The 13,914-nt window shown below is 31.0% G+C and overlaps 2 protein-coding genes and 1 long non-coding RNA gene across 4 annotated transcripts in view; 2 read left to right on the top strand and 1 right to left on the bottom strand.

The window, feature by feature from the left end:
* The window catches only part of LOC108905974 (helicase ARIP4), a 34,547-nt gene extending 28,745 nt beyond the window's left edge, over window positions 1-5,802 (top strand). Inside the window, exon 9 of the mRNA XM_018709089.1 lies at window positions 4,716-5,802. Within this exon, the coding sequence (XP_018564605.1) occupies window positions 4,716-5,375 (660 nt within the window). The 3' untranslated portion in view covers window positions 5,376-5,802. The remainder of the gene's footprint in view (window positions 1-4,715) is intronic.
* Window positions 5,803-11,688: 5,886 nt separating this feature from the next.
* On the bottom strand, window positions 11,689-12,377 carry LOC108905906 (biogenesis of lysosome-related organelles complex 1 subunit 6). Its single transcript, XM_018708978.2, has one exon. It carries the CDS (start codon window positions 12,189-12,191, stop codon window positions 11,748-11,750), a length of 444 nt encoding a protein of 147 aa, XP_018564494.1. The 5' UTR covers window positions 12,192-12,377; the 3' UTR covers window positions 11,689-11,747.
* Window positions 12,378-12,384: 7 nt separating this feature from the next.
* On the top strand, window positions 12,385-13,492 carry LOC111693146. 2 transcript variants are annotated; one of them, XR_002763352.1, is made up of 3 exons: window positions 12,385-12,521; window positions 12,740-13,082; window positions 13,207-13,492. It is a non-coding gene; the product is annotated as an uncharacterized LOC111693146 (long non-coding RNA). The 2 variants fall into 2 exon arrangements; XR_002763351.1 differs by lacking the exon at window positions 12,385-12,521 and adding an exon at window positions 12,551-12,660.
* The last annotated feature ends 422 nt before the right edge of the window (window positions 13,493-13,914 follow it).

The raw sequence follows: 13,914 nt of genomic DNA, 5'->3' as shown, positions 1-13,914 counted from the left end.
AATATTTAAATTCTTCATTTTTGGCATTTTTTCAACCCCTAAGTAGGGGTGATTTTAAAAATTTTCAGAATACTAACAGCTATGCTCATTTCAGTTTTTTACAACAAGTAATTTGCAACTAAAAACATATTTTTATGTATTTTTTTTAATTCTCTGCGAATTGTGAAAAAATAGGCAAAAATCACAGGTTTTTTGTGGTTACTCTTTACTCTGCGTTTCATGCACTGGAAAATGCGTTCAAGTTGCTGCTTCCAGCTCATCAAGTGTGTGGAGAGGCTGTTTAAATATCTTATTTTTGATACGGCCAAACAGATAAAAATCCAAAGGTATAAGATCAGGACTTTGGGCAGGCCACAAACCCCTAGTAATCAATTAATTCAATAATAAAATGACGGAATATATTTTATAATTTCTGCTGCAATGTGCGCTTTCTACAAAAAATAAAAATGTAACAAATGAAACGTATATAACCTTAAAATATTCGTCTAAGGGGACATATACAATTACACAGACGAAAATGAGTCAATTTTGAGGAATTTTTTAAAGTAAGAAATATTAATTCTACATTCATCGGACTGTAGGCGTTCTTTAATAGGATATTCAAGTATAAAAAAACAAATTTTTTAATTAATTAATCGTCAAAATGCTGTGGTAGAGAGTCATAAGGTTACGGTTCGACTTCCATAACGGTGTACAGCCTAGCTCCCCGTGAAATTCGATCTGTAACAAAATACAAAAATTTTGTTACTTAAAACATGTAGTTTCTTTGTGACATTGAGAAAAATGGAAAAACGGAAATTTGGAAAAAACGGCACCCATTTAAAGACAAAAATCGAATTTTCATGCGAAATTTCTTTAGAATTGGTATAAATAAAATAGTTTTTTTCAAAATTTTCCGAAATAAATTTTCGTCATATAGAAGGTATTAACGTTATTAACATTTCTACCACAGAGGAATTCAATCGGTTTAATAGTTTTTGCGTAATCGTGTAGACCAGTTTCAGTAATGCAGTTTCGAGAAAAATGGTAAATTCTATTCTATCCTTTGCAGATGGAGTCATTCAACAGATGAATGTCGTTGTGGACGAAGGGTAAAAGGGCAACTATAAACTATTGTAAACAAACTTGGGCGGCTATTTTCCTAAATTCGTTCGAAAACGGTTAATTCTCTTACAAACATCTGGTCGACAAGTATACCTGCCCCTGTGAGCTCTTGCTTCTGCAGCGTGCGCTCTTAACCCGAGCGAACATGCGCTGTAACTTCTGGAGTTTTTTGGATTTCGCTTTCAAACTTTCAAAATATATTCTTCACATACAGTTCCATCTTTTAAGAATACTATAAAAAAATCGATTTTCTGATCGTTGTAATTGTATATGCCCCTTAAAAAGCGTCGAATTTTCAAAGTTCTGAAAAGAACAATTTTTTTCAACTCGACAAATATCAATTTGTCGAAAAGTACAGGAATACTGCTAAATTGTATAAAGAACAGGCATAAAAACACGAAAAATTACGAACGTCTCTGAATTGACATTTAATCTAGGGTCCTAGTGATTTTTCCTTGGTAATTTTTTGATACACCAATTTAAAAAAATTAAATTTACGGAGTGCCAAAACAAATGTGGTAACGTGGGATTCAAACATTTATGAAGCGACTGTATCAATGATATCACTTCAGATAGATAGATTGATATTAGGCATTTTTTCGCGACTGAATATTGGTGAATATCTGACTGGTAGTTACTATTTCTATGTCTTTTAATCTTAGTTGTCAGGTGGTAGTTTAAATCTCTTCACTCACTCACACTACACATACTACAACATACGATTTCACTCGCGAAAAAAAGCGTATTATGTAGTTCACCTAAACTAGGTAAATGTCAAAGGTCATTGAAACTAAGATTCTCAAATTAAACTTAGTACTGTAAAGAATAATAAATACTTTCTATTAAAAGCTTAAAATGATTTTAAAAAATATTTCAAATCAGATTAGTAAGTTTTTTATTTATTTTTTATCAGGTATGTTTTGTAAAATGGTAAAAATAATTTTAAAACAAATTGGTTTTATGTACAATTAGTAAGATGAGCCTATTCACAAGCCAGTATTAGTTAATATGGTCAAAGCTCCTTATTCGTGGGGGAAACATTCCGAAAATGTACTGCGAATACGGAACCCGCAAATACGGAGTGGAATTTTGTATGGAAATATAGGAGATACATTCCAATGTTGCAAAATAATAAAAACATATAATAAAAGTAATTTATTGAGATAAATTTTAACATATTAATTATTATTATCAGGTTTAGGCAATGGTTTAAAGAACTTAGTAATTTTTTCTTGTTTTGCAGCTAATAAAAGGCCTTTTAATTCAGATTGATATTCAGCCGTGGCATTGTCAATTTGCTTCTTAAAAAGGCTTCTTTCCACAAGAAGGCTCAATTTTTATAAAGAAATCACAAAGCTCATTTGCCATCCGTAAACCTTCACTCAGGTTTTTTAAGTTTAATGTCACCTTTATCAAAGACCATATTAGCACGTGTAAGCAAGTGGCGTCAACTACTTGTTTATTTTGACAAATAAATACACATTCTAAAAATACAATACACATCGTTAGTTTTGGATCCGCGAATACAGAATTTTTCACCCGTGAATACGGGAAGTGGTCACAATTTTTTGGTCCGCGAATAGTGAATCCGCAAATACTGGAACCGCGAATAAGGAGATTTGACTGTATTTAATAAATTATGCGGAAAATATGTTATTAAAAACAGGAAAAATTTTTTCTGCACATTATTTGCATTGACATCAAAAAAATATGGTAACTAAAATAACATGTCGCAAGGTCATACAATAGAAATCTGCTTTTACAAAATTATTTTTCATTGCAGTTTCACTATCTGTCACTCCGTTAATTTCATACAGTTGACCTAAAAAGGTAACAACAGGCAACAACAATAAGAGTGTTCACACAGGCAAGTTTGAAGTTGCCCAGTAGCGGAGTAGACAAGAAATTAAGGGTAGTTTAAAAAATGAATTATAACTCGCCTATTTATTTGATTAAAAAAATTTCTCATTATTATTGTGGGCAACAGATACTATTACCCATAAAAAATTGATCCACTTACAGTTATAATCTGTATAATTCATTGCTGAAATAGTGGCGGCTGGTGAAAATTTTTATAAAGAAGCATGGGACCTGTACTGTGTTTTAGATGATTTCTAAGCCTGTTATAGGAAATTTCACTAACTAAAAAATTCAAGCAAAATTTATGAAATGGGAATCTTGAAAAGAGTTGCACATATATGTGCATGATATTTTTTTCATAACTGACAGATATCTACAATTAAATTTTTTGCAAAATTAAATTTTCTTTGTAGTTATACCTATACTCCGCGGTCGAAATTATAAAGAGTGACTAAGACATAATATAAAAACACTATTACCATAATGCGTATAAAATATAAAATGATTTTTATACGGTTCAATATTATTTATCTTTGTGCCGCTCGCTATGCACATCGATAGAATCTATAATCGTCTAGAGACCGAGTTACACTGAACGTCAATCTATATTCTATCTCTGTCTTTTGCATTTGGTAGGGAATAGGGAAATGCTTTTTTAGTGGGTGTAAACGGACTTGATTTAACCCGTCCTGAGAAACGTCATAGCATAAGCGTAGATGAGGGGTCTAATTCCATGGCTATAATAAATTTATAAATTAAAAAAACACAATTGGGACGTTTTAAAATGCTGTAATAATTAAAATGGATCAAAGTGCCTGTTATAGCAAACCGTAAAAAATATGAGATGTTATGTTTTATTATCTTTTTTTATTATTTTCTATATCTTGTTGCCTTTTACGCAGACACGCCAATGAATTTTCGTTCCCGGCACGCTTCATCCCCCTTACTAGTCCAAAAGCTAGCAATTTCTTTATAAAATTCAATTTTCACTAGCTGTTGTTGTAAAATTGACAACTAAAATACAGCTGAAGTTAAATCGACCAAAGCAAAATTATATATTTTTAATTTGTACCAAATGGCAATTAAAAAATTATCCAATAATTCTATTGAGCTAAGTGAAATCATTCTTCTCTGGTATTTTTATTATTTTGAATTCAGTTTCACTAAAGCAAGATAATGCAATTTTTTGCAGGGATTTGGTTGCCAAGATCGAATCCATGAAATTTTTCTTATCGGACTATGCAATTTTGTCTCGGCAACTGAGTTGCGTGAATTAGAACATACTCTATTCAGTGCAACAAAATTGCAGGGATTCTAGTTACTTTTATGGAGATTTGTTTATTACCAACCTAGCTGTTGTTGGCTATTGGCCATGGCTATTTTTAGTAACACGGATGAAGTTAGTATTAAAGCTATACAACAATTTACTTTTAAAATTTCATACATTGCAATGTTTTTCTCGAGTCAAAAGTAATTGTTTGCGAGATACTTACAAGAAATTTTATATGTTGAACAATGCACAGTTGGTAACACTACTGCAAAAAACTAAACAAATTGCAGCAATTGTGTGATAATAAGCATGCAATTTTATCCCGCAATTTTGTCGCAGCAATTAAATTGCATTGTCTGATACGGGCTTAATATTTTGCATTTTTGTTTTTATATTGTAAATTGCTTTTACAAATTGGTGCTTGAAAATTGATAAGCATGCAGCAACAAACATTTTAATAAAACTGTATTTACATGTGCAGGATACCTTGGACAGAATTACAAGTGCATATCAAGCAGCAAACGAAGATAACCTAGAAAACTTTGAAGATGACATTTCGGAAACGTCGGATCAAAAACACCAAGAACAAAGTGAAATCAGTGACCACAGTGATGAAGTTACTTACGTGTCCGATCAGTCGCCTAATAACTCCGGTCAGTACCCATCTCAAAATGTCACCCCACAAAATACCCAAAACAGTGACCAACAACCAAAATCCGAGAATCAAGATTATGGAAATTATAATAATTATTATAACTATAATGTTCCTCCGTATCATGCCCCTCCGCCCCCTCAAGGGTACGGATATCCTCCACAACACCCCCCACCTTACGATATGATGGGATACCCTCCCCAACCTCAGCAGCCACAGTATAACTATGGTTATCAAGGTTACCCCCCTCCACAGCCACATTATCCCCCTCCACCTCCACAGCCTGGGTATGATTACAATGCTCCGCCTCCCACACAGCCAATATACGGGGGATATCACAATCCCTATCCTCAACAATACGCCCCTCCCCCACAGGGTATGTACCCTCCTGCACCGACACCAGCGCCGGCACCTCCCTACACCGACTATCAGCAGTACCCACCGATGAACAATGCTCCGCCCCCTGCGCCATATTACCCTAATTCTTAAGGTGATGTCTGTTTTTTGTAGTGCAATCGTAATAAGTTATTGAAAAAGATCTGTATTAATTAAGATTAGGTGTTATGTGGGTGTTGCATGTTCTGTTTGTATAGATATAGAGGATAGGACATTTCTATCTATCAAACTATGCTTTAGATTGAAACAAAAAAAATCCCGGCTTGTAGTAGTATTGAGTAATACTTAAGTACAGTAAGAAATGTAAGAATCATGTATGTAATTTTTTGTATCTTGTAACAAGGTATGTTTTCAAATCAGAACTGACTTTTTAATTCATTTTTAATAGCTTTATATTTTAAATATAGTTATGTTACGTAAAGCATTTATTATATAAGATTTATACAATTACAATATTGCTAATATATTTACTACGGTAGTAAATAGTGAATATGAGACAAAATTGTATTAAATTATTTATTTTCGAAGTTTTATTATTTTTCCTTGTATATAAGTATTTTCGAATTCTTCACAATAAATTCATATGTTATAATTATATGTATATTTCTTAGTTTTTATTTACGTCTTAAATATTTTCTATTAGTCCAGACGGTTTCTGTTTCAAAAAGCCATATTTGGGTGAATCGTATATCCACGGAGATTTTTGGCTTTTTGGCTTTCAAATATCACTAGAAATGAAAATTTTTCTATGCACATAAAAAAAACGTGGGTTTAACTTTTGGCGGCACAATATGTTAAAAAATTCGAAAAATGTCGTATTTTTCTTCCTATTTAATTATGTATCTTTTCAAGAGTTGATTTTAGGCGAAAATGGAAGAGGACTAGTTACAAATCAAATGAATTGTGATTATTATTGAAAAAATTGTCAAAAATGGGGTTAAAAAACATTACTTTTTAGAGAATTTTTTGGGATCTTTAAGTTGGGTATACGTATACGACCTTCATACTTGGCTCAAGAAAACTTCGTGTTATGTAGAAACTTCACACCAAATTTCATCAAAATTGGTTGGATAGATTGCATAATTTTGCAATCCAGATTTTGAAAAAAAATTGTAAATTTTCAAAAATTTTGCACAGCAAAAACCAAGGCCCTTAGATACTTGAAAATTTAATCACATATAGAAGGGCTCTCAAGCTTTCAAACGCTTTTTGAAAAATTCGAATTCGTCAATTAGGAGAGCTCTGGCTCTTGTTTAAACATTGGTCGAACTTTTGTACTTATAAACAATTAGAATAACTGAATATTCAACCAAATCAAATTTTTTAAAATAGGTTTTAAAAGTTCTTGGAAAGACGTTTCTTAAAAAAAAAAACAGATCGATTGGTCAATTAATTACGTAGTTATAGCTGATCAAAGTTAACCGTCATTTACACTCAATGTACTGGGAATTAGCCTATTTTCAAATGCCCATCNATTTATTTAAATATTCTAAAATTGTTTAAACAACAATTATTTTCAAAATATGTCGAAAATTAGTAATATAATGAGTTAATTTCTCATTTGCTTATATTTTAAACAATAAATAATATTTGAATTATACTTTAATCACAAAAGAAATGATGATTAAATTAATAAATTAATTATAAAAAATTTTTTTCATACTTAATTGCATTAATAAATCAGGATTCAAAAAATGTACACACATTTTTTTTTAATTTATTTATATGTATAAAAATATATAAAGAATTTAATCAAACTTTTTTACATGGGATTTTGTTTTCTTCTTCGATATTATATTGATCAACTTCATCTTCAAATTCAAAATAATTATTAATTTCCGCGTTGTCTAACACCTCATTCTCGCGCTCTACTTCTGCTTCTACTTCTATTCTTCCATCGAATCGATTTCTTTAAAATTTTGAACATTTTTGCACATTTGCCCTTGACAATGTGTGTAGTATTCGGAGCACTTCAAACCATGCTTAACCGTTACCATCTATCTCGGGGGTAACGGCTTAACACAGCTGAAAATAATTATTGTTGTTTAAACAATTTTAGAATATTTAAATAAATTTGTTTTTGATCTTTGATAAACAGTATATAAGTTTATACACTTACCTTTGATACTATAAAAAAATTAAGTTGATAATTAAAGGAAGTTTAAAGATAAATAATTATCGGACTATTGAAAGACTAATAATTATTAACGATAGGCATTTGAAAATACGCTAATTGTTTTTTTTTTAAATCGCGAGACGTCGATTTAAAAAAAATCATCAAAATCGCGTCGCGGTTTTGAACTAGCCGATTCAAATTCGAGCAGGCTGAAGCGGCCGCTCTCTCTGCTTCCCCCACCACCACCACCCGTACGATTTTCTTGAATTCCTCGCTTGCATAAATAACTTTAAACACGTCACGTTTTAAAGTAGGTTGCCAATGAAGAAAAGTATTGCAAACTTAGCCGTGGTAAGTACTCGAAATACCAAAGATATTTTTTGAAAAATTAGCCCGGATGTCCCAGTACATTTAGTGTAAATGATGGTTAACTTTGATCAGCTATAACTACGTAATTAATTAACCAATCGATCTGTTTTTTTTTAAAAGAAGCATCTATCAAAGAACTTTTAAAAACTATTTTTAAAAATTTGATTAGGTTGAATATTCACAAAGTTATTCTAATTGTTTATAAGTAAAAAAATTCGACCAATGTTTAAACAAGTGTCAGAGCTCTCATAATTGACGGATTCCAATTTTTTAAAAAGCGTTTGAAAGCTTGAGAGCCCTTCTATATGTGATTAAATTTTCAAGTATCTAAGGGCTTTGGTTTTTGCTGTGTAAAATTTTGAAAATTTGAAGTTTTTTTTTCAAAATTTGGATTGCAAAATTATGCAAAATCTATACAACCGATTTTGATGAAATTTAGTGTGCAAGCAACCAGGTTTGAAATTCGTTATTTATACACAGTCCAGTCATTAAGCTTTAAGTCTGATTTTATTGTGGCATATTTAGTGACTCTATTGTGGCGAAATGTGTGGCACTATCTATGAGGGGATAACGGAACTACGTAGTGGGAAATCTCCCGAGCAATCAAACAAAGTTTCATCGGTATACATATGTATCTACTATGAAATTATAACATTCTACATGAAGCGAGTTTTTGATAGTTGCCATGGAAATGCACATTGAACAGTGTACAGCAATCAAGTTCTGTTTTAAAGCCGGTAAAACAGTCACGAAAATGTTACTCTTACAAACTGCATTTGGTGCGGGAGGTTTCGTGATGACCTAGGCAGCGTGCACGACGACATGAGGATGGGGAGTCCCCATACAAGCTGAATGGATGAAAACATCGAAGCTGTGGGCCCTGTGCTGAAGTCTGATTGTCAGTTTTAGTTGCTTTTCTGACAGGAAGCCCAGCCTCCACCAAACGACACTGAATTGTTCTTGGAGATAAGTCTGACATGCTTAACTCATCAGTAGAGTACGCTGACTTAGTTTTTTAATTCTCCAGTCTAGCTGTTATGTCATTTTCTATTTTTAGCCATATCGTTTTAAATTGAAGACTTGTCCACAAAGACAGCAATTCCGAATTATTTTTGAAATTAGTTTTGTGCCACCAAATTGATCCTTTATTAATGTCTGTGACTTCCCAGCTTTATAAGCTTCAACAATTTTTGCTTAAGGTCTATCAAGATGAGTCTTTGTGGCATTTTAAACTATTAACGTGCCTTATATTTGACCGACAGTTGAACAGAAACTAAATACGACCCTTTAATTTTGTCACACATCTGATACTATTTCATAAAAAACACCTGTCAGTCCTCGTAGGCTCACATAAACTTTAAAATAGTTTTGAAGCATCGTGTATTTCACTTGTATATGTACCTTAGGTGAATAATATTTATTCAGATATTTCACTTGGTCCCCCTAATTTTGTCCGATACTGTATTGGAAATGATGGTTTATGTGAAACATGAAATAAAAAATCACGTTTCAAATGTAATAACCAGCTAGTATGATGTGTGGCTATAAAATAATTGGACTGATTTTTTAAAACAAACAAAAATAAGCTAGTTTCCATATTCCACTAACCAAATTTCATTGAGTATCTTAAAAATATTCTCATATAAGCTTCTACCAGTAATTTGTCACATATATTAGGACCTCGATTACTCGGACACCCGATCATCTGAAAAATTCCATAATATAAACGGGAAACTTTCAAAATATAGTCCGGATTATAGAACTTATTTGACGTTCATATTCGTATGTATCCTTGATCAAAACTTGCAGGAAAGGAGTACAATATCTTTTATTATCTAAATATTTAATTAGTTCGGTTCTCTTTTGTAACTTATAGCCAACATGTCCAACACATTGAATAAATAATTAAAAGATAAAATGGATAGTTATTACTGTTTTTAAATCGATATAAAAAAAATATTTTGTCTATTTTTTCCTCATCTTTAATCTGTTATCTATGGTTATTCAGTAGTTTAAAATATTTGCTAATTCATCAGACGACTCAGAATGCTTTATTTTGAATTATCAAAAGTATAGACAAAGTACAACCAAAAATACCAATGAATACAATATTCAACTTTACATATATGGATATATGTCATTGCAATTAGTCGTTTTATAGAGAAGATAGATTTGAAAATGTCTACATATGTTCCAATTTGATTTGGAGTGCTCCTATAAAAATTTAATACGTAGTAGAATTACAATGGTTATTTTTTTATACACAGGGTGTTGCAATGCATAATACAAAGTGATTGTGCCACTTTTTCTTGAGGAGTGATTTTCTGTAAAATCGTAATTATGGATTTCTCTTTATCTGGTTTAGATCAACAGGAACTCCAATTAGATAAGAGGAAATGCACATTTTAGAGCCATGAAAGTTTCTCTTATTAGCTAGGCATACACAGACTTGTTCTTTACCCTGCCAAGCTGGGTGATAAAAATTCCGACATATGTGAAGAACTGAATAGTATATTGCCCAAACATTTTGTGTTCTATTCTTAACATCCATCATCTTTGTAACTATTCTTCTAAGTACATGGAATATTGTTTTTCATTTTTTTTTTCGTTATCCAATGACACTAATACTGTAATAATTTATTGGAACGCTCCTGGCTATTAAATTCACAACATAATAGTTAGTAAGTATAATAATAGTAAGTTCCAAATTTTATTCTATTTTCTACATGCCTAGAGGATATAATATAGCTTTCAGGGAATGCAGCCCCTTTAGGTCCTAAGGAGTTGCCTCCTAAGGCTTAGGAGGCATTTATATGTTTATGTAATAAACTTATTTTTTCTACACCCGTATTTTAACAATGCACTTATATGCCCATAATCCGTTTCATAATGATACCCATTATGATACAGATTTTTCATTACGATACAGATTTTTAATCAATAGAAACCCGTAATTTTTCAATCAAGCATGCTGTGCATTTGACGTTTATCCTAGGTTCCTATGTAATTATTTTAGATGTCAAAATCAGTACGCATTAAATTTTCGTACATACCTAGCTAAACTTCGATAATTTATCAAAATGTCTGATATCAGCGATATAGAAGAATTACCATCGACTCCTCCACACATATCGGAGAAAGCAGAAAATGCAGTTCAAAATATTTTACCCCAAAAATCTAAGAAAGTGTACGAAAAACTTTATCAACGGTTTATGGACTGGAGAAATACAAATAATATTTCGACATTCTCCGAAAATGTTTTAATTGCTTATTTTCAAGAATTGATGGAAACTATGAAATCATCTAGTACATGGACACATTATTCAATAATAAAAACGTTGGTAAATATAAACCATAATATAAACATTTCTAAATATAAGAAACTACAAGCTTTATTAAAGCGAAAGTCCGANTGTTTATAGTTTTCTTGTATCTATGGCAATACCAATACCCGAGGTATTAATTACAATTTTGTAGATTTTTTTTATAGAAATACGAATAATTACTGTTACCTATTGTGTTCAATAAAAATATAAAATTTATGGTTTTTGATTATTTATCGGGTGTAGAAAAAATAGCGTATGCAACTCTCATGTAATGGTTATTAATACACTCGCATAAACCATACGAAACTCGCCTTCGGCTCGTTTCGTATCCCGGTTAATGCTCGTGTATTAATAACCATCATTACATGATCGTTGCATAATATACTATTATTTTTAATTATAGGTTTGTTGGTAAAATATTGCTGGCTATATTCCAAATAAGCTGTATAGTTAAAGTCTAGTGTTCTCTAAAATAATTAAAATTTATTAGTATATAGTCATGTGTGATGAGCGAGTTGTCCTTCCTATTTATATTTTTGATTTAAATGGATTTATATTAAAACATTTTGTAAAAGTTATATACATTTTTTACTAACAAAATTCTTATAACATTAGAAATTATTTCTTATAGATATAAAAAACACATTTGCCATATTAATTATTACTAGTAGTACTTGGACCAGGCTCATAAAAATTATCTTTTTTAATTTTCTCGATTTGGATTTTATTTTGTTCCCTTTCTTTAATATTCTGCAGACGTATAGCTCGTTTCTTCAATTTTAAACTTCTTTCATAAATAAGTTTCATATCTTTTTTAAGATTAAGTAACTTGCTGTGATAAACTTTTATTTTAATGAATGTTTCCTGTATTTCTGGGGAATGCTGCACTTCCGAAAGTTTCAAATTTTCATTGTGGATTTGTGTAATAAGAAATTCTTGCTTTGAAGTAAGTTCTTTGAGTTGTTTTCCAACATTCACCATCGGTACACTGTGTAAAGTTATTAAACCTCCTGAAAGATTGTTCACCGACGAGGCATATGGATTAACTACATTTGTCTCTGTACTTTTTTCGAATATATTTTTATTTAATGAGCTCATTGTAGATATAATACTTGTATGTGTCGCATATTTTTCCGTAAATGCCTAATAAAAAAATTTTCATAAAGACTTTCTTATATTCATATTCTCCCAATTTATTTATTTATTTATGGTTTTATTTACCATAATTTATGAATAGAAAAATTTGACATTTCACGTCAATATAACCATAACCTTACTTTACTATCACAATTCACCAGAGATATGGAGTAGGGGAGAATGAGCTTCGACGAGTGCGCATCCACTTTTCTAGGGACGCTACGGGCGCAGACATTTTGAAGGCTTTTACGTCACGCAGTGACGCAGTTGTTGTTGACGTTAGGTTCGCAGGTGTGTTTTTTGAGGTTATTGATATTTTTGTTTGTAAATTTCGTTTTTATTGAACTTTAAATATGTCTTGTGCTTTGTACTGTGAAAGGAAGCGCAAATTGCAGAAGATGTCCAATACAAAACATTTCTAAATATTTAGGTAGCTGTACACAAAAATAAGATATTTCCACTTTTTATTCTAAATTTTTATTGTAAACATGTAATTTTTTTATTTCTAGCTTTCCTAGAAATGAAACTTTACTGGACAAGGACAAGGTTCTTTCTATCGAAAAAGAAAATTGGGTATGGACAAAAAATAACGTAATTTGCTCTGAACACTTTAAAGCGGATGATTTTCTCCCCTTTTGTGGAAGAAAAATAGTACGACCCAACTCTGCACCTTCCATAAAATTATTTTGTGGTGTATCTTCTTCCATTTTAAGCAAGAGTACTTTATCGAGTTCAATTAATACAGGAGCTTTGACCAAATTGATGTTACAATCAAGTGAATCATCTTTGACCTATAACGTTACTGAAGTTCGAGTAGGTACAACGTAAAAAGAAGAGACAACTGAATTTAAGGTAATAAAGATTTGTAATTTAAAAATAGTAGTAATGCTAAGGATGTTAAATACGTACCCTGCCAAATTGTTTGATACGGACCTAATAAATTAAGAAATAATATTTACAGTAATTTTATTTTCAGTGTTCAGAATACATCGAATGGTAACACTAGTACTGATAGTAGTGCTAAGAGAAGGAGTATTATGGCAATGAAAACATACTTTAATGGATAACTTTAATAATGAAAATATCTTTGCAGTATATCTCCTTCTACAGTTGCAACGAAAAATGTTAAACTGAAACGTAGACAGGAAACTTACCGTTCAGTCTTTACGAAACGAAATTAAGGACGGATTATTCAAGGCCCTGCATTAAGACAAAAATTAAATAATTATTTTCAACCATCAGTAAATAAATATGTTACGTTATACAGTGTTTTATTTTAATATACAAAATATTTAGGAACTACATCACAATTTTTTTTTATTTCATATAAATTGAGTACCTACCGCAATCTGTTAAAGTTTATCGTATCAAAAATATATTATTATTGGTGTGATTAATATTCTCTGTTGAACCTTCTGTGAAACAAGATAGTTATAACATAATTAAAGTATCATTCAATGTAAAAGATAAGCACAATGTCGGAGTGTGTGCAGATTTATACATATGATAGGTAATAATATCCTATGCAGTTATGATACAACTCTAGCCGTTGTTCTTGAGTAATATAGTATTTAATATATTTTTTATGAAGTGCATATATGAAAATTTAATTTTTTATTATATAATAAATATTCAGATATACCTAGAAAATTATGAAAAATAATTCATATGTAATTGAAAATTT

The sequence above is a fragment of the Anoplophora glabripennis genome, unplaced genomic scaffold (assembly GCF_000390285.2).
Source record: "Anoplophora glabripennis isolate ALB-LARVAE unplaced genomic scaffold, Agla_2.0 scaffold26, whole genome shotgun sequence".
Taxonomy (NCBI): domain Eukaryota; kingdom Metazoa; phylum Arthropoda; class Insecta; order Coleoptera; family Cerambycidae; genus Anoplophora; species Anoplophora glabripennis.
Note: the sequence above shows the minus strand (reverse complement) of the source record. Positions and strands in the feature narration are given on the sequence as shown.